This window comes from Ornithorhynchus anatinus, chromosome X1 (assembly GCF_004115215.2).
Source record: "Ornithorhynchus anatinus isolate Pmale09 chromosome X1, mOrnAna1.pri.v4, whole genome shotgun sequence".
NCBI lineage: Eukaryota > Metazoa > Chordata > Mammalia > Monotremata > Ornithorhynchidae > Ornithorhynchus > Ornithorhynchus anatinus.
Genome location: NC_041749.1, coordinates 91133668 through 91154166, shown reverse-complemented (window position 1 = coordinate 91154166; position 20499 = coordinate 91133668). Strand labels below are relative to the sequence as shown.

Here is a 20499-nt window from a genome sequence, read left to right as displayed (position 1 = left end):
GAGCCCAATCCCCGTGAGCCGGCGCCCTTTTGGGCCCAAATTTTGTCCCGGGAACCACCTTCGGCTATCTCCGTCTCTAGTCCCGGACGTTTCTTTTCATAATATTCTTTAAACATTTAGGTGAGATAGGGGAAATGGCAGGGCACAAGTATATGTCCGTAAGTGCTGTGGGGCTGGGAAAGGTATTCAATCAATCGTATCTATTGAGCGCTCCCTGTGCGCAGAGCACTATACTAAGCGCTTAAGGGTGACGAAGCCAAGCGCATCGACGACGCAGAGGGGAGGGTGGCTAAGGGTTTTTTTTTTAACGGACAGACCTCCCTCGTTCGAGGCCGTTTCTATGGCGACGCTAATTGCTTATCTTCTAAATCGGCGGTTTGGCTGGTGACGCAAAACTGGTCGTGTGCCAGTCGGCCATATTTGTTCCTGGCGAGCGTGACCGGCGAGAGAGAGGAGCGCGTCACTCTGCAGAGGCCGGACCTTAACCGCGCATGCGTGGGAGCGGACTGGTCACATAAATCAGTCCACGCGTCTCCTTCCGCCTGTGGTTTCGGACCTGGGCCTTCATTTATCAAACCCTCTTTACACACGTCCCCAGCTGGGCCAGCCCCCAGCATGGCCGCCCCCCATCCACTCTTGAAACTGCCGGAAAGCGGGCCAGCCAGTTCTGCCGTCCACAGGTCGCTCAATAAGTCTAACTGCGAGCCTCACACCGCCCCGAGAGAGCTCACTGAGGCTTGTGGCGTGGCGGTAGATGGCCGGCCCTCCGATTGGCTGGAATAGGGCTTCGGGCCCGGGATTGGTGGATGCGCGGAGGGGCGCCGATTGGCCACCCCGTTCTCTTCCGGTGCTCGGTGGCTGGCTACGATGGCTGCCGACGGGGTCTCGCTCTTCACCGGCCTCGGTCTCAGTGAGCATAAGGCGCGCGAAACCCTCAGGAATGAGGTGTTAAGCGCGCAGCTCCGTGAGGCGGCAGTCCAGGTACCACCCTCCGACCTTGGACCCTTGGGGTTTCCTTGGAGATGGGACCCGGCCCCCTCCAGGGTCCCCGGTGTCACGTGGTTCACACCACTGCCTCGGCTGCTTTTTTCCGGACGCCGCCCCACTCCGCGGGGGCTCTCGTCTTCCGGGCCTCAGGAGGCCGGCGCCGATTGTCGGGGGCCTTAGCGATTGTGCGCGGGATTGTCTGTCACTCTCCCTTCCTTTCTCCACCCCCCCGCATCCCTTAGGCGCAGCGGGCCCTGGGGCCCAACATCGACAAGGCTACGGGGACCCTCCTCTACAATATAGCCTCCCGTCTCAAGGATCAGAAGCGGCTCAGCTTCCTCGTGGACTATGTCACCAGGAAGAAGATCCTTACCGACCTTCAGCTCAACGGTCAGTTTGGGTTTCGTTTGGTTTTAGAAGCAGCGTGGATCAGTGGCAAGAGCCCGGGCTTGGGAGTCCGGGCCAGCCTGAGCACTTATGTGACAATTACATCGAGCCCCAAGACACTCCACCAACCCTTCCCATCATCAGTATCTGCTCTCTTCAGCTGCCACTCCTCAGCTCCTATGCTTCATTCTTTCCAAGCCGATCTTCAAACTGTATCTTGCTCCTGACTGTCCAGCCTCCCTCTCCTCACTTATGCCATTCCCCATCTGTCGGACCACAGCTTTTCCCTCATTCAGAGCCTTCCAAAAATCCCACTGCCTTTGGCAGCCTTCCCCGCACAATCACCAACACCTCGAGCTGCACAAACTCACCAGCCATTCCTCTCATTTACGCATTTTGCGCCCATCTTCGGCACTGTGTGTACATATGTGTAGTCAATTATCAATCAAATGTATTTGTTGAGCACCTACTGTGTGCAGAGCACTGTACTAAGCACTTGGGAGAGTACAACAGAACAGAGTTGGTGACGCATTCCCTGTCCACAGTGGGCTTACAGTCTGTTATCTGTTTTGAATACTGTAGTTGTATTTTTTGTCTCCCCTGTTAATGTAAGCTCTTCATGGGCAGGGGACTCATCACTTATTTGTGTTGTATTCATTCATTCAATAGTATTTATTGAGTGCTTACTATGTGCAGAGCACTGTACTAAGCGCTTGGGATGAACAAGTTGGCAACAGATAGAGACAGTCCCTGCCGTTTGACGGGCTTACAGTCTAATCGGGGGAGATGGACAGACAAGAACAATGGCGATAAATAGAGTCAAGGGGAAGAACATCTCGTAAAAACAATGGCAACTAAATAGAATCAAGGCGATGTACAATTCATTAACAAAATAAATAGGGCAATGGAAATATATACAGTTGAGCGGACGAGTACAGTTCCGTGGGGAAGGGAAGGGAGAGGTGGAGGAGCAGAGGGAAAAGGGGAAAATGAGGCTTTAGCTGCGGAGAGGTAAGGGGGGGTGGCAGAGGGAGTAGAGGGAGAAGAGGAGCTCAGTCTGGGAAGGCCCCTTGGAGGAGGTGAGTTTTAAGTAGGGTTTTGAAGAGGGGAAGAGAATCAGTTTGGCGGAGGTGAGGAGGGAGGGCGTTCCAGGACCGCGGGAGGACGTGGCCCAGGGGTCGACGGCGGGATAGGCGAGACCGAGGGACGGTGAGGAGGTGGGCGGCGGAGGAGCGGAGCGTGCGGGGTGGGCGGTAGAAAGAGAGAAGGGAGGAGAGGTAGGAAGGGGCAAGGTGATGTAGAGCCTTGAAGCCTAGAGTGAGGAGTTTTTGTTTGGAGCGGAGGTTGATAGGCAACCACTGGAGTTGTTTAAGAAGGGGAGTGACATGCCCAGATCGTTTCTGCAGGAAGATGAGCCGGGCAGCGGAGTGAAGAATAGACTGGAGCGGGGCGAGAGAGGAGGAAGGGAGGTCAGAGAGAAGGCTGACACAGTAGTCTAGCCGGGATATAACGAGAGCCCGTAGCAGTAAGGTAGCCGTTTGGGTGGAGAGGAAAGGGCGGATCTTGGCGATATTGTATAGGTGAAACCGGCAGGTCTTGGTAACGGATAGGATGTGTGGGGTGAACGAGAGAACTTGTACTTTCCAAGCACGTACTGCAATGCTTTATACCCAGCAGGTGCTCAATAAGTTAAAAAAAAAAAAACAACAAACCCGTTACTATTAGTATTGCTGCAGACTGCCCTTTTTTGGTTGACTCTGTAAACTTCCTGATGTTTGCGTGAGCCTGCAGCTCTGGTCCTGATCTGTTCTCTTCTTAGCCGCTTTGGAGTATGTGCGCAGTCATCCGCTGGATCCCATTGATGCCTCCGATTTTGAGCGGGAATGTGGAGTGGGGGTGACAGTGACCCCAGAGCAGATTGAAGAGGCTGTGAGTACTGGGAAGGAAGGGTGGAAAGAAGCATTCTGACAACTGACTCATCTTCCCCATCCCCTTCCAGTTTCGTCTTACCTTGTGATCAGAAACTCTTGGGTTTGCTCTTATGGTCAGTGAGCATCAGCTTAATACATCCCGGCTCTGCCACTTCTCTGCTGTGTGACTTTGGGCAAGGCACTTCACTTCTCTGGGCCTCAGTTCCCTCTTGTCTCAAATGGGGATTGAGACTGTGAGCCCCACGTGGGACAGGGATTGTGTCCAACCTGATTTGCCCCAGGGCTTCCTACAGTGCCTGGCACATAGTAAGCGCTTAACAAAAGCCATCATTATTACTTTCAGGGTTGCCTACCAGTTTTATGCAGTGAGGTCTGGCCTCTAAGAATAAGGGGAAATGGAGCTGCTTTGGACACTTTCTGCATTCAGGACAGACACGGAAGGGCTCACTGTAACAGTTTAATGCTTTCTGAAGAAAGTTCAGCATGATTTCTTCTCTTCCCCCCCACTGCCCCCTCTGAATTGTCATGCCCTCTAGAATATTGAGTTCCCTAAACATCCCACCAGGCATTCAGTCAACTCGGTCTTGGTATACATAAAGCGCCTAAGTTTGGCTCATATTGTACTCTCCCAAGTGCTTAGTACAGTACTCTGTACACAGTTCGCACTCAAAAAATACCATTTCTTGAACTGTTCCCTCTGTAGGTTGAGGCGTCTATTACCCGACATCGTTCACAGCTACTAGCAGAACGTTATCACTTCAGCATGGGGCTGCTAATGGGTAAGTGTGGTTGCTATGTCGACTCTTTTGAAGTCTGGAGGGATAGTCCCTAGCACTCATGGTATTTATGAGGCGATGTCTTAGTTCCTTTCCTGCGTAAGTCCTGTTTTACCAAAGGAGTGGAAGGAACCCAGACACAGTTACCATTCATGTAATCCAGGTTCCTGCAGTAAGCTCAAAGACCGTGTTCGTATGTAGCTCTACCTGCATTTTATCCCTTTCCGGAACATCGGCTTTGTCTTTTCCACTCCTGTGACCTAGTATTGAAGCTCTGCAGCTAAATGGGGAAAATTGCGAAGTGGAGGCCTGAGGTGCCGTGGGAATAGTATTCTGTGAAATGCCTAATGCTGCTTCCTGTGTGACTGCTACTTTTCTGCTTTCAGGAGAGGCACGTGCTGCGCTCAAGTGGGCGGATGGCAAGATTATTAAGAATGAAGTTGATATGCAGGTGGGTCAACATTGGGAAGGCCTAGATAGGTCATGCCCAGGAATAATGTTGCCTCTTGTAAGGTGAAAGCCAAAGCAACTTCTTCCTTGAGGGAGATACCCAGAAGTGGGAGTCTGACCCTTCTGTGGAAAATATATTTGTCTCCGGTTTAGAGTCTTTGGTGGAGAACTACAGTGTGGTGGAGGGGAAGCTATCAGTAACGGGTGAGAGCTTTTTGTTAATTGAGCTATTTCTAAGTCCCCTCCACCAGGGAAGTTTCACATGATAGCCAGGAGAAGCCAGTGTTTCCTCCTTTTGGTCTGTCCCAATTCTCAGGTGTCTTTCTCCCCCACCCCAATTCAGGTCCTTCATCTGCTGGGCCCAAAGACAGAAGCTGATTTGGAAAAGAAACCCAAGGTAACAGCTATTGAGTGGGTACTTTCTCCGGGGCTCAGCCAGGATCTCGAACTGGATTGTGAATTAGACTATGGCCTAGGATATTTGAGGTTATGGAGAGGGCCAAGTATTTGCTCAGGGTAAAGGATCAACCATAAAAGGCAGGATCACCTGGTAGAAAGAATACAGGACTGGGAGTTGAGACTTGGGCTTTAGTCCCAGCTCTGCCACTGGCCAGCTGTGTGACCCTAGGCAAGTCGTAAAATCTCTCTGTGCTCCAGTTTTCTCATCTGCAAACTGGGGTTGAGATAAATTATGAGCCCCCACGTGGGAAAGGGACTGTGTCCAATTTGAATATCATTACTTACCTCAGTGTTCAGCCCACAGTAAGAACTTAAAAAAACCCCATCATTCTGGCAGTCTCGTAGTGTTTCAGGTTGCTAGGTCTTCGAACATCTGGGCGCCAGCAAGGAATTATTTGCTGTTGAGAGCTTGAGGCTAGCCTAGGATCTCAGGCCTTAAGTTGAGAACAACCATTTCTACCACCTGCCTCTCTGTTGATATGCTCGGGACATGATGTGGGGCGCGAGGAAATATTAGCCCAACAATAGTAATTATCAGGCTCCTGTGCTTGGGAGGGTTTAATAGAAGGCACGATCTCTGTCCACAAGGATCTGACCATCTAGTGGGGGAAGACAGACAGGCAACACGACTTGCTTCCATAAGGAAGGGAAGCTTTCAAAATCACTTTGAAAACCCTATCAACAGGGATAGTTGTCTCTGTTCGTAGTCTATCACTTAAAAATGGATATGAAGCCTTTGCTCTGTCCAATAGGTAAAAAGCCTATTTAGACTGTGAGTCTCACATGAGAGAGGGACTGTGTCCAACCTGAGGATCTTATATCTATCCTAGCGCTTAGAACGGTACTTGGCACAGAGTAAGCGCTTAAAACAAAACCAGTTACTATTATTGTTGGTATAATCTATTGGAGTATGGACCGGCTAAGAAGCTTGTGATTGGTCCCTTTTATTGGGACTGGGGTGTGGGTGGTGAGTCGAGATACTTGGGGAAGAGGGCAGAGGGGCTTGCCAGGATATGGAACTGCTTTCACGGTCCATTTTTCCCTTCTTATGCCCTTCAGGCTGCGAAGCCAAGACCTGTGGAGACGGAGAAGAAAGTGCCAGGGGATGTGGTGGAGAATGGTAAGCCTGGGGGTGTCAAAAAGATAGACACATCATTTTTGGTCTGTTGTCTAATTTGGCTCCAGAGGCCGTAAACCCTCTGGCACTGTCTGCTTGGCCCCAAAACCTGGATCTTAATGTACTGGTTGATGTTCCGACACTGGACTGAAAGCTTGAAAGATTCATTTCCTTTTTACTACAAGATTCTGAACTGTCAAGATATAGCCATCCTCTCTTGCTCATCTCTCTAAGGCTTTTGGGGACTTCACTGTGGTCTTTGGGCTAGAGTCGATGACTTCAATTCACTGCACTACACCAGGGCTCTGATGTGCGCCTATGGATGGTCTGAGACTAGGGGTGTTGGCAAAAGTTTAGCAAAACCCCAGCCTAAATGCAAGTCTCCCGATTTGCTGTCATCCTCGATAAGCAGGAAACATCTGGTGTCCTTGGGACCTCTTTCCCTGGCTGTCACTGGAACAGGTCCCTGGGTACCAAGCTCAGGGACTGTGCGGTAGCTTGAGATCTGTGGAGCGTCATTTAAAAAATCTGAATGTGGAGTTCACAAGTGCAGCTTAGTGGGTTCAGGAAGGGGTGTTGCTATTAGAGCATTTGACACCATTACAGTTTTCACCTGATAAGAACTGCAAGTTGACCTTTCCCACTTGCAGGTCTCAAGTCTAGACCTTTACCCTGGGAGTTTGGAGTGATTTGGTCATTGGTGTCTTCAAGAGATGCAGGGCCTTGATCTTTGCATTTGTTCTGAACTAATCATACGTGCTTCCATAATGCTTGAACCTAGTACAACCTGGCCTTGGACAGCAAGTCATGATGTTCCATTGGTTTCTAATAATAATGGCATTTATTAGTGCTTACTATGTGCCAGGCACTGTGCTGAGCGCCGGGGTGGGTACAAGCAAATTGGGTTGGACACAGTCCCTGTCCCATGTTGGGCTCAGTCTCCATCCCCATTTTACAGATGAGGTAACTGAGGCCCAGAAAAGTAAAGTGACTTGCCCAAGGTCACACAGCAGACAAGTGCAGAGCTGGGATTGGAACCCATGACCTTCTGACTCCCAGGCCCTTGCTCTGTCCACTATGGCATGCCGCTCTGAGGGGAGATGCAAGATAATCAGGTCCCACCTGGGGCTCACAGTCTTCTAAGTAGGAGGGAGAAGGAGAATTGATTCCCCATTTTACAGAAGAAGAAACTGAGCCACAGAACAGTTAAGACTTGTCCAAGGTCACACAGCAGGCAAGTGGCCGAGTCGGGATTAGAACCCAGGTCCTCTGACTCCCAGCCCTGTGCCCTTTTCACTAGGCCACAATGCTTCTCAGTTGCAGTTCATTCATTCATTCAATAGTATTTATTGAGTGCTTACTATGTGCAGAGCAGTGTACTAAGCGCTTGGAATGTACAATTTGGCAACAGAGACAATCCCTGCCCAGTGACGGGCTCACAAGTAGGTATTTTTACTGCAGTGTGAAAGGTGCCATATAAATACTTCTAAACTAATCTCAGGGCATAGTAGGCCCTATCCAAGTCTCCTTGGAGACCTTTCTCTACTTTAGAATGAAAGGGCTTCAGAAGTTCTTATGGGTTTGACCTTTTATTTTCCCATAAATTTTAGCTAAAGCTCAACTTCCTTTAATGAGGAAAAAGTAGTAAAAGAAAGTTGATTTCACTATCTGTTCCCTTTTTTAGTTTCTTTACTTCCTGAATTCTCACTGGCATGGCTTCACCAGTCGTTGCTTCCTGGCTAGCATCTGCTGTTTTTGGCACTCAGAGAAGTAGCGTAGCTTAGTGGCAAGGGCACTGGCTTGGGAGTCAGAGGACAAGGGTTCTAATCCCGCCTCCACCATTTGTCTGCTGTATGACCTTGGGCAAGCCACTTCACTCCTCTGTGCCTCAGTTACCTCACCTGTAAAATGGGGATTAAGAGTGTGAGCCCCACGTGGGACAACCTGCTTACCTTGTGCCTACCACAGTGCTTAGAACAGTGCTTGGCACATAGTAAGCGCTTTACAAATACCATCATCATAATTATTATTATTAGGGTGAAGCTTTAGACATTGCTGTTGTTTTCAGCAGTCCAGGGACCGTGGCTGATCTGATTATCCTGTATCAGTCCAGTACTTAGCACAGTGCTTGGCACATATTAAGTGCATAATAAAATACCACTAGGATTTAAGTAAACATTTTAGTCTCTAGGGACATGTAATTTTTTTTTTCTAAGAATTGTAAATTCTCATAGTGGGTTAGAAGAAGTTTCTTTTCAGAATATTCTCTTATATCTCAATTTAGAAGTATGATAGTTTGTAAGGGTATCTGAGGCTAATATTCAGAGAACATATCGAGCAAATAACATATCTTCAACAGGTGAGGTCGCCTCAGAATCCCAGTCGCTGATGGAGCAGTTGAGAGGGGAGGCTCTTAAATTCCACAAGCCAGGTAACTAGTGTTGGCAGCTCTGCTGTGGTCTTCATTTCCTCTTTTCCCACTCCCTTCTGCGGCACCCTGATTTGCTCCCTTTATTCCCCTCTCCCTCAGCCTTCGAGCACTTATGTGCATATCCATAATTTGTTGATTTTTTATTAATTTCTGTCTCCCTCTCTAGACTGCGAGCTCCTTGTGGGCAGGGAACGTGTCTTATATTGTCACATTGTACTCTCGCAGTCACTTAGCACGGTGCTGCTCTGCACACAATAAGCAGTCAGTATATACGATTGAGTGATTTGACTGTGTATTTTAATGGTCCCGGGATTCATTCATTCAGTTGTATTTATTGAGCGCTTACTGCGTGTAGAGCACCATATTAAGTGCTTGGGAGAGTACGGTGCAACAATAAACAGACACAGTCCCTGCCCACAACGAGTTTACACTCTAGAGGGGTCAACCCCAGCTGGCTATCCGAAAGGGTACGGACCGATGGGTAGGCCGACCTCGTTTCTGGTTGGTGTAGGTTCAGCGACACTTTTTGATTCTAGAAGGAGCTGGCTGCCTGAAGTCTGAGGCAAGAGGTGTGTGTGATGTGGAGGGGAAGTGGGGACAGAGTGGGAGGGGGGTTAGGGTTAAATGAGGAAGCAGCCCTTGTGCGCTGCACCACCCTGAAATAGAGGGGAGAGGTTTTTTTTTCTTCAGTGAATGAGTGAAGGCAACAACATCGTGGAACCTGCACAAAATGATCGTGGATGGGACCTCCCAGCTCTTCCCCAGCCCTGAGTGACAGTCCTGCTCTCTGTCTTTTGCAGGTGAAAACTACAAGACTCCTGGCTATGTGGTCACTTCTAACACCATGGATCTGCTGAAGCAGCATATGGAGGTCACGGGTGGGCAGGTGCTTGTCTTTGCCCTCGGAGGCTGTTTCAGCTCGCTAGACTGCTAAGGCTTCCTGTCATCATCTCTCCTTTGCTCTCGGATGACAGGATTGAAGGGGGTTGGTGGAGTGGGTTTGCCTTGCCCAGTTGGCCTCGTGGTTGTGGCAGGCGTTCGGCCAGGCCCTGGCAGGACCATGGTTTTGACCCGGCCTGGGAGTTGAAGGAGGGGACCTAGTGTCCCTAAGAGGAATGGAGCTGCTGCAGTCGTGACAGAAACCTCCCGGTGGCTTGGAGAAAGAAGCACAGTGGAGCTAGAAAAAGGAATTTGCTTCTCAGATGTTTCTCAGTTCATTCATTCATTCGATAGTATTTATTGAGCGCTTACTATGTACAGAGCACTGTACTAAGCGCTTGGAATGTACAAATCGGCAACAGATAGACAGTCCCTGCCGTTTGACGGGCTTACAGTCTAATCAGGGGAGACAGGCAGACGAACGATGGCAATAAATAGAGTCAAGGGGAAGAACATCTCATAAAAACAATGGCAACTAAATAGAATCAGGGTGATGTACGTCTCATTAAACAAAATAAACAAAATAAATAGGGTGATAAAGCTATATACAGTCGAGCGGACGAGTACAGTGCTGAGGGCTTGGGACAGGAGAGGGGGAGGAAGAGAGGGCAAGGGGGGAGAAGAGGGTTTAGCTGCGGAGAGGTGAAGGGGGGGTAGAGGGAGCAGAGTTGCTCTACCTGTTAGGCCCTCTTGCTGTGCCTGTTTAGTAGCTGGCATATGATATGGGAGGTGCCTCCAGCGACTGTGGAGGGAGGGATTTCTCCTTGAGAAGGGCACCGACTTGGAGCCCGCTGTTTCTACTGGCTGTGGCTGGGAATGACTTCTATCCGGTCGGCTCTCTCGAGCCCTTCTCTTCCCCTTTTTCCAGGTACGCACCCGTTTCCCACCTGAGCCCAACGGCATCCTGCACATTGGCCACGCTAAGGCCATCAACTTTAATTTTGGCTACGCCAAGGTGAGTGTTGGGGCATTGGGAACCTAAGTCCTCTGGGCACTTGCTTGGAGAGCAGCGTGGCCTAGTGGATAGAGCATGGGTCTGGAAGGCAGAAGGATCTGGGGTCTAATCCTGGCTCTGCCACTTGTCTGCTGTGTGACCTTGAGCAAGTCACTTAACTTCTTTGGGCCTCAGTCTCCTCATCTGTTAAGTGGGGATTATGCCTGTGAGCCCCATGTGGGAAAAGTACTGTGTCCAGCCCTATTAATTTGTCTCCACACCGGCGCTTATACAGTGCCTGGCACATGGTGAGCGCTTAACAAATACCACTATTATTATTATTATCATTATTTGCACTGGTTGACGGGAGCGCCCGGTCCCGGTCAGTGGTATTTATTGAGCACTTACTGTGTGCAGAGCACTGGACTGAGCTCTTGGGAAGGTGCAGTTCAGCTAGTAGACATGTTCCCTGCCCACAAGGAGCTTACAGTCTAAAGGGGACAGCAGCACTTTTGGCTTCCAGCTTTGCAGCTCCTTATGCCTTCGTGAGCCTCTGCAATTTTTTCCCCTCCGACAGCTGTCCGAGGAGAGTCGAGGGGACAGAAGACAGCTATAGCTGCTCCCTTGTCTTTGCCCCTTGGTCTCAAAGCGGAGATGGAGACACCCCCCGGGGCTAGAGACTTAGGGGAATGAACTGGTGTGACCTTGCCGTATTCCCTTTAGGCCAACAACGGTATCTGCTTCCTGCGCTATGATGACACGAATCCTGAGAAGGAAGAGGAGAAATACTTCACCGCCATCCTGGATATGGTGGAGTGGCTAGGTATGACCTGCACTCTGCCATCTCATAGCTAAGACCTGTTTCACTCTTACCCTCAGAAGTTGCCCAGAGACCCTGGAATCATCAGGGAAGGGCACTTATATGAAAGGAGAAGGCACTTGTCTTTTTAAGAGTGGTAGTACTCTTGTACCTGGAAGGAGGGGAGTCTCCTGTCTCTTCTCTAAGCAGTTGCACGGCACCTCTGATGGTGATTCCTGGCTGTGGGACTAGAGCGGGAAGGTTCCAAAGTTCCTTCTGAGCCGGGTTGACTTGGAGCAAAAGGAGCTGTACATCTGCTGGGACAGAGGAATGTGGGACAGGAGAAGGGATCGAGAATGGGTGTTAAGAGGAAAATGGGGTTAGATTTTGTGTGTGTGTGTGTGTGGTTTTCCCCTCCCCCCCTCCCCGCTCCCATGGATCGGCTCGGTTGTCTTCCAGGTTACAAACCGTACATGGTGACTCATGCCTCTGACAATTTTGATCAGCTGTATGCTTGGGCTGTGGAACTTATCCGCAGGTGAGAATCTGAGCTTGGTGGGTGGAGGAAGGAGAACACTTTTATTGAGACTGTGCAGCATCATCAGCATTTAAGGAGCATGTACTGTGTGCAGAGCGCCGTATTCGGGGCGTGGGAACATACACTAGAAGTAAAAGACCTGGTTCCTGTCCTTGAGCAGCTTAGGACCTAATGGGGGAGGCTAGCATTCATGTATTGCCAAATATCCAAGTTGAAATAATAATAATAATAATGTTGGTATTTGTTAAGCGCTTACTATGTGCCGAGCACTGTTCTAAGCGCTGGGGAGACACAGGGGAATCAGGTTGTCCCACGTGGGGCTCACAGTCTTCATCCCCATTTTACAGATGAGGGAACTGAGGCCCAGAGAAGGGAAGTGACTTGCCCACAGTCACACAGCTGACAAGTGGCAGAGCTGGGATTCGAACTCATGAGCCCTGACTCCAAAGCCCGTGCTCTTTCCACTGAGCCACGCTGCTTCTCCAAGGGTGAAAGGTGAAAGGGTGAAAGCATGGAGTAAAAAAAAACCAAAAGCTAGCAATTAATAAATTGATAAAGGATTGAACAGATGTACGCATGAGTTCTCAAGCTGGTCGATGGGGGTGGGTTGACCAGCAAGGTGAGGAATGTGTTGACCACAGACCTAGTCTATAATAAGATTCTGGCCCGGCCTGCTGAGGCACTAATACAGATCAACTGTGTGGTCTTGGCTGTTGCTGATGGACCTGTTTTTTTGTTTTTGTTTTGTTTTTCCTTTCTGTGCAGGGGCCATGCCTATGTCTGCCACCAAAGAGTGGAGGAGATCAAAGGCCACAATCCCCCACTCTCCCCGTGGCGAGACCGGCCTGTCGAGGAGTCGCTACTGCTCTTTGAGGTAGGGCAGCTTGTTGAAATCTCTGGCTTTATCCCCAGGCCCACCCCACCCATGCTGTGGGAAGGAGGTACCCTAGGCACTGATGCCTACTGTAGGAAGAATTGAGCACTCCCGCCACTGGGGCCTGTTCCTGCTGAAAGAAGCCGAAGAGTATTTGATTCCTCTCGCCAACTTCCCAGGGAATGAGAAAGGGGAAGTATGCAGAGGGTGAGCTCACTCTGCGGATGAAGCTGGTGATGGAAGATGGAAAAATGGATCCCGTGGCCTACCGTATCAAGTACACCCCGCATCACCGCACGGGAGACAAATGGTATGTGTACTTGCTCCAGATCTGTGAGGGGCTTCTCGGCATGTGTGTTGGAGCGGGGGGTCATCTGTGGTGTGTATCGGGTTGAGTGGCAGCCAGGGAAAGGGTCTTGAGTTGGCTTTCGTTGAGGTAGAGCGGCCAGACTGTTGTTGACTTCTGTTGCCCCTTTGTTTCTGTAGGTGTATCTATCCTACCTATGATTACACCCATTGCCTGTGTGACTCCATTGAGCACATCACCCACTCCCTCTGCACCAAAGAGTTCCAGGCCAGGTGAGTGACTGGAACACCTGGAGACAACTGAATTTTAGGAGACAAGTGCTGCCCCTGGAAGGAAGTCTGAGGTGGGGGAGGTGGAGTGGGGTACTGCCATCCACTATGATCATGGGGCTTTGGATCAAGAGCCACTTGCATATCTTCATCCAGTAACTGAGCCTTTTGAGAGTGGGTTATATCGGGGAGGAGGTGGGACGATCAGGGACCCAGATGCGGTGTAGGCCATAGGTTCAGGAGCCCTGGAGGAGAACTATGGAAGGAACATGAGGCTTGCAGGCTGTGTTTGGTTACCCATGTGGGCGGGATCTGAGCAGCTGCTTCCGGCAGGCGCTCTTCCTACTTCTGGCTGTGTAATGCGCTGGACGTCTACTGCCCCGTGCAGTGGGAATATGGCCGCCTCAACCTGCATTACGCTGTCGTGTCCAAAAGGAAGATCATCCAGCTGGTGGAGGCGGGTGCTGTCAGGTGAGAGTACACTGGACATTATGGGGACCGGAAAAGGGGGTGTGTGCGGGCGGGGGGGGAAGGAGAGCAAGAGAGAGAATGAATTTTAAAAAAGCAGGATTGTTTTTGGCCCCCAGGCCCCTCTCCTTGAAATGCCCAGCTTTTGGCTCTTGTTGGAGCCCAGGTCTCTTTCCTGCATTTCAGAGGGGGGCAGTGTTTGAGGGTGGTCTAGATGGAGCTGACTTGCCAGGTACCAACTGGAACCAACCTTGACAATATTGCAGGGATTGGGATGACCCCCGGCTCTTCACGCTGACGGCACTACGTCGGCGTGGCTTCCCCCCCGAGGCCATCAACAACTTCTGTGCTCGGGTAAGTGTGGGGCTGCGGGGGGTCTACTAGTAGTACTGGGATTTATTGAGCACCTATGGAGTGCAGTGCGTTGTATTTAGTGCTTGGTCTACCCCAAGGGACCCAGTCTGGCAGGAGTCGGGTAGGAACTCTGGAGAAGGATGGTGACCGAACGGTGACCAAGCCTGTGTTGTCCGTCAGGTGGGAGTAACTGTTGCCCAGACCACATTGGAGCCACATCTTCTGGAAGCTTGTGTGCGAGACGTGCTGAATGATGGAGCCCCCCGGGCCATGGCTGTGCTGGAACCCCTCCCTGTTACCATCACCAATTTTCCCTCCAGCAAGGTGAGGGTCTGTCAGGGCTGGCGCAGGTGAGGAGGAGAGGGGGCAAATACACCTGTTTCCTCTAGGTGTACCAGTTCCCCCTTCCGGGTATACTGGTGGTACAGAGAAAGGGGAAGCAGAATCAGCTCTGCTCTCTGTTCAGCCTCCAGGTCTTCCCTCTTTTCTCCTTGCAAGATTTGGGGAAATCTCTTTCTGCCCCTCTGTCCCAGATTAGTACTCATGCCGCTCCCTTAGACGTTTCTTATTTGTTGCCGTTTGAATGTTCTACCTGCAGGCAATGAACGTTCTTGTGCCCAATTTTCCAGCTGACGAGACCAAGGGATTTCACCAGGTCTCCTTTTCATCCACGATCTACATTGAGCAGACGGACTTCAAGGAGGTGACGCTAGCAATCCTCCTTTGGGGTTGGGCCTAGATGAGGAGCAAGGCGAGCTTAGAAGGAAGATGGAAATGGGGTGGGGTTTTTTGTGTGTTTTTTCCAATTCCCCAAAGAGGTGGGCAGCATTGTTTGGGACTTAAAGGGGCCTGGGAAGCCCCCAGCCTCGATGCAGGGGTCAACGCTTCTAGAACAATAAATGCAGCCCTGATGGATTGGGGGTGGAGGGGCAGCCTACTAGCCTGCCTTCCCTATCCATGTCCCTCTAACTCCTGCCTAGGCACCGCACCACATCATAACCACAGGCGTCCTTCTCGCTCAGACTTTTATTCTCTTCATTTGTACCCCTACCCTCCACCCCTCCTCAGGCCTCCCACACGTTATCATTGACATCTTTCACTCGCACTCATTCCACCACATTTAAAAATTTGGGATCTAGGGCGATGCCTTTCACTGAAACAGAAGGACATTTATGCCAAGGCTTATGGTGATTGCAGCAACTGGAGTTTTACTAGCCTTTTCACTCATTGGTTAATTGTTTTTTCCCTGCCACTGGCTAGCGGGCAAAGGCTAATCTGGGTGTCTGACAGCCCCCTACTGCTAACTGCGGGAGTTGGTGGGGTGTTTCCCTTCAGCAGTGTAGGTTGGGGTTGAGGCCGAGCTGGCCATGTCTGCTGGACCCCAGCCCAAGGCCTGTTTGGTCGCAGGGCTTGTATTAATGGCCTTGTCCTTGCAGGTCCTGGAGAAGGGTTACAAGCGTCTGACACCTAACCAGCCCGTGGGCTTGAGGCACGCTGGCTATGTCATCTCTGTACAGAATGTCATCAAGGTGAGGAAGATGCTTCACTTGCACTGGGACAAACAGCACTGTCTCCCAGAGGAGAGGGATATAAATTACCGAGCGAAGTCTAAACTCTCTGTTTATGTGGGTCAGCGGCTGTTGGTCTCAAACCACAAGTGAAGCAGAATTTAAAGCCTCTTCCTGTACCCCCCCCCCCGGCTCACTGGTTGTTAGTTCATATCCCCTAGATGGTGATGGTGACTCAGGGCTCAGACTTCATAGTCCTACATGTGGGAGAATTGGGGTTGAGGGCATGTGTCTGGCAGTAGCATTCAGGAAGGTTAAGTCTGCTCTCTAGCCCAGATGTAAGTTAATTGTATCACCCAGAGTCCCTGTCCCACGTGGGATTCACAATCTAAGTAGGAGGGAAGGGGGCTTAATTCCCATTTTACAGATGAGGAAACTGAGGCACAGAAAAACTGAAGTGATTTGCCAAAGGTCACACAGCGGCAAGTGGCCGAGCTGGGATTTGAACCTAGCTTCTCCGATTTCCCCAGTCTGGGTTCTTTTCCCTAGGCCACGCTGTTCCTCAGTAGTAGAGCTGTCCCCCGAATGGAAGGTGGGAGGTTTCAACCCTGTTTTCCTCTGGTCTGGAACCGGAGGCAAATGTGTCTATTGCCTTTCCACCCTCCACCTTCACCTTCAGGATGCCAGCGGCCGTGTGATCGAACTGGAAGTGACTTGCAGCAAGTCCGATACCTCAGAGAAACCCAAAGCCTTTATTCACTGGGTGTCGGAACCCTTGCAGAGTGAGGTCCGAGTTTACGAGAGACTGTAAGTTGAGGGAGCTGGGATTGGGAGGGGGTGGACGTGAGGAGGAGGAACTAGCCACAGTCTGAAATATAATGGGCTCGTTGGACTTTACAGCACCCAAAATTACAGGGTGCGTTTGTAGAGTGAGAATCCCGCTGGGAATCAGTCAGTGAAGTCCCCGTTGTTGGGGTGTTGGGGCTCCAGCCAGTCGGCCGGAGAGAAGTGTTTAGAAGGAACTAGTTGCAAAAGCCTCCATTCTGCCAGGGTTCTGGCTTGGAGGATTCCTGCCCTGCATCTCCTCACCTCCCCTTCTTTCTTTGCTTCTGGGAGTGGAGGAAAGTGGTAGGGGTTAGGCCGCGAATGGAATTTTCAACATCCTGCCTCCAACCGCGATCGACACCCTGCAGGGTAAAGGGGGCACTTGCCTCTGTTACGTGGGTTTCAAATAGATGGGTGGGGCGGGGGTGCTCACAAGCTCTGTCTGATTATAGATTTCTGCACAAGAATCCTGAAGATCCTTCTGAGGTCCCTGGTGGTTTCTTAAGTGACCTAAATCCCGTGAGTATGTACAGTATGTATGTGAAACACTTTCCACTTTAGCGAGAGAGCCCAAATCCCGGCAATTCCTCCTCTTAGCCATGGGGCCTTGGCTGATCCTTTCAACTCGCCAAGTTGAGGAATGAGGCTTGGCATATCAGTCTCTGGGGGTCCTTGTTATTCCAGCCGCAAGTACCCGGCCAATGTTTGAAGAGTTTGATGTAAGTCTGGTGCTGAAACACCCCAGTTAGGTCTCTGAATTGGGCCCAGGAAAATAGTGTTAAGTGAGAGATAGCAGCGTGCTTTTAGTTTCTGAGAGGAAATAATGTAAGGTATAATATCAATGTGTTCCCAAGATCCAAAATATTGACCAAAACCATACACATATTTTAAGTGATAAATGCAGTTGTGTTGGTGGCTTTTTTAAAAAAATGGTATTGGTTAAATTCTTACTATGTGCCAGGCACTGTACTAAGTTCTGGGTAGATACAAGCTAATCAGGTTGGACACAGTCCATGTCCCTTATGGGGTTCACAGTCTTAATCCCCAAGAGACAAAGAAGTGAAGTGGGAAGTGAAGAAGTGAAGTGTTGTGGGACCCAAGATCCCACAACAGACAAGTGGTTGTGCCGGAATTAGAACCCAGGTCCTTCTGACTCCTAGATCTGTGCCCTATCTACCGGGCGGCGTTGCTTCTCGGGGTTAACACTACTTGCATGATCAAATAGCGATGTAAATATGTGCCAATAACAAAAAATTATTAAACACATGCTAACATGTATCCATAAAAAGCTGTTCTCAGAAAAGGCTTTTCATTCTTTGATGTTTATCTGAGCCCAGATGTTTCAACACATTTAATTTAACTGCCAGATTGAAACCCTGTTGATATTTGATTGCTGCATGCCAGGCTAGATGGCCTAATCTTTTATAGTAGTCAAGATTTTCTTCGAGGTCATGATGTACTGTATCTGAAAAAACTACGGTAACTTCAGTGCAAAACACAACCATTACGTGGCCGCCATAGAACCCACGTTTCCTGTTCACTGCATGTGCGACGTATATGTGCTGTGGAATTTCAGTGCCACTGTTCCTGCCAGTACTCTATCGGGATAAAGCTTTAAAAGAAGAATGTTACGAAGGGGGATCACTCTGCCATTTCCCTGTGACCAGGGGTAGCTACTGAGAAGCACAGCTCAGAAAACCCAAAGGGTTTGGTGGTAAATTCATTCAATTCATTCCTACTTATTGAACGCTTACTGTGTGCAAAGCACTGTACTAAGCACTTAGAATTATCTGTGCTGGAGTGGCCCATGACCCCAGTAGCGTCCATAAGGCATTACAGAAGTCCCTGTGCTTCTGGTGGGACTGGAAACCCGGCAATGTAACTGCATGAATGATGTGGCTCTTCCCTTCTGGCCCGACGTCCACTCTCTCATCCTTCCCAGCTGTCTCTCGAGATCTACCTGCTTTCAAACCCTAATCCTCTACCTGTGCCTCTGACCCCATCCCCTTTTGTCTTTCAAAAACATCTGTTCCCACCCTTCTTCCCTTCCTGTCAACTTGAACTGATCTTTCTCTGATAGCTCCTTTCCCACTGCCTTGAAACACGCTCCAAATCTCCTTCTCACTGAAAAAGCCTTCTCTTGATCCCAGTGCCCCTTATAGCTATTGCTCCATTTTCTTGCTCCCGTTCTTGTCCTAACAAGTGGCTTGCACCCACTGTTTCTACTTGCCCTCTTCCAACTAACTTCCCTTGGACCCACCACAGTCTGATTTCCACCCCCTTAGCTCCACAGAGACTGCTCACCCTGACAGCACTTATGTACATATGCCTACACTCTTTCTTTCCCCTACTTGTAATTTATCAATCAGTGGTATCAATTGGCACCGATAAGTGCTTGGGAAAGTACAGTACAGTAGAGTTGGGAGACCCTATTCCTGCCCTCAAAGAGATGACAGTCCAATATGTCTCCCTCCCTTGATTGTAAGCTCCTTGAGGGCAGGAATTGGGTCTTCCAACTCTCTTGTTCTACTCACCCTTAGGACAGTGCTCCTTAGGACAGTGCTCTGCATAAAATAAGCGCTCAGCGAATACCATTAATTGCTCTCTCGCAAGTCACCACTGACCTCTTCCTTGCCAGATCTATTGGTCTAATCCTCCTTGACCCTCAGCTGTCTTGGATGCTGTGGAGCATTCCCTCCCAGTCTGTTAAATCATCCTGGCCTCAATGCAGTTCTCTCCTGTCATTGTCTTCTATCATATTCTCCCAAGCACTTGTACAGTTCTCTGCACACATAAGGTGCTCAGTAAATACTCGATTTATGCTTATTTTCTGCCTGTTTTCCTTACCCCGGTTGACCCCCTCCTTTTTTCTCTAGGTTTTAAGCTCGTTGTGGGCGGGGAATGTGTCTGTTATTGTACTCTCCCAAGTGCTTAGTATAGTGCTCTGAACACAGTAAGTGCTCAGTAAATTCGATTGACCTACTCCTGCCCCCTCCCTCTTACCCCAGTGCCACTGCTAGAAGTGAAGTTATCCACTACCCAGCTGACATTCAAGCTCCCAATTTCTAGTCCAAACTAAAATGATCTATGCCTCCAATCTAAAACGATGGATTATTGTTTGTCAGGACTCACTGCGGGTGATTGAAGGGGCTCTGGTGGATCGTTCTGTCTGCAACGCAAAGCCTTTTGACAAGTTCCAGTTTGAACGGCTGGGTTACTTTTCGGTGGATCCCGATAGCACAGATGGAAAGGTAAGTTCCCTGGCCCTCTTGCCCTATCCCCTTCCTTTTTTTATGGTATTTAAGTGCTTACTAAGTGCGAGGCATTGTACTAAGTGCTGGGGTAGACACAAGATAATCAGGTTAGACACAGTTCCTGTCCCACAAAACGCTTGCAGTCTTAATTCCCATCTTATGGATAAGGTAACTGAGGCCCAGAGAAGTGAAGTGACTTGCCCAAGGTCGCACAGCAGACAAGTGGCAGAGCTGGGATTAGAACCCAGGTCCTCTGGGCTCCCAGGCTGATGCTTTTTCTTCTCTAAGCCACGCTGTTTCTCTGCATCTTCCTTGCTAGAAGAGTCCCTCCCTGAAATTAGCTGGAGCCTAGAGCTATGGGGTAGGAGATGAGGGAGGAAGTTCAAATTCTTAATGCGCTTTTGTTCAGGTTTAGATTTGAAGCCACCTATTTCTCTCCTTTATTAGGTACCACTCCCACACCTTTAACCCTCATCTCTGGGGCGCTTTCACCACCTCATCTTTCTCTCGTCTCAGCTCAGGGTCATGGTGGTATTTTGGTATCCTGGGGACAGTCTGGAAGGAGCCAGAGGAAGAAGCATCTCTTCCCGAGATTCTAGCCTGAGTGGGAGGATCTGTGTACCACAGTGATACTTATCGCCTCTTCCTTCTTTCCTCCCCAGCTCGTGTTCAACCTAACGGTGACTCTGAAGGAGGATCCCGGCAAGATGTGAGGGTTGTGGGCCCGGACCCAAGGAAACCACTCAGGAGCTACTCTCCCGCTCTGTGGAGAGCGCCTGCAGGAGCAACCGCTCAATGCACAAATGGACCCACCTTTGCCTTACTGGGGCTGGCCCCTGCCAGGCCTACCCTGGGTACAACTCCAATCTCAATAAACAGCAGCAAAATCTTC

At 49.9% G+C, this 20499-nt stretch overlaps 1 protein-coding gene across 1 annotated transcript; it reads left to right on the top strand.

Moving 5' to 3' along the window:
• Positions 1-835: 835 nt before the first annotated feature.
• QARS1 (glutaminyl-tRNA synthetase 1) lies at positions 836-20499 on the top strand. The gene is made up of 24 exons (XM_029051536.2): positions 836-981; positions 1230-1377; positions 3194-3303; positions 4009-4084; positions 4468-4532; positions 4875-4928; positions 6050-6110; positions 8467-8538; positions 9339-9424; positions 10346-10432; positions 11135-11234; positions 11670-11748; positions 12514-12622; positions 12802-12932; positions 13109-13201; positions 13532-13669; positions 13933-14020; positions 14201-14344; positions 14619-14723; positions 15457-15549; positions 16208-16335; positions 16806-16872; positions 19479-19604; positions 20270-20499. The coding sequence occupies exons 1-24, from the start codon at positions 868-870 to the stop codon at positions 20318-20320; spliced, it is 2325 nt and encodes a 774-aa protein (XP_028907369.1). The 5' UTR covers positions 836-867; the 3' UTR covers positions 20321-20499.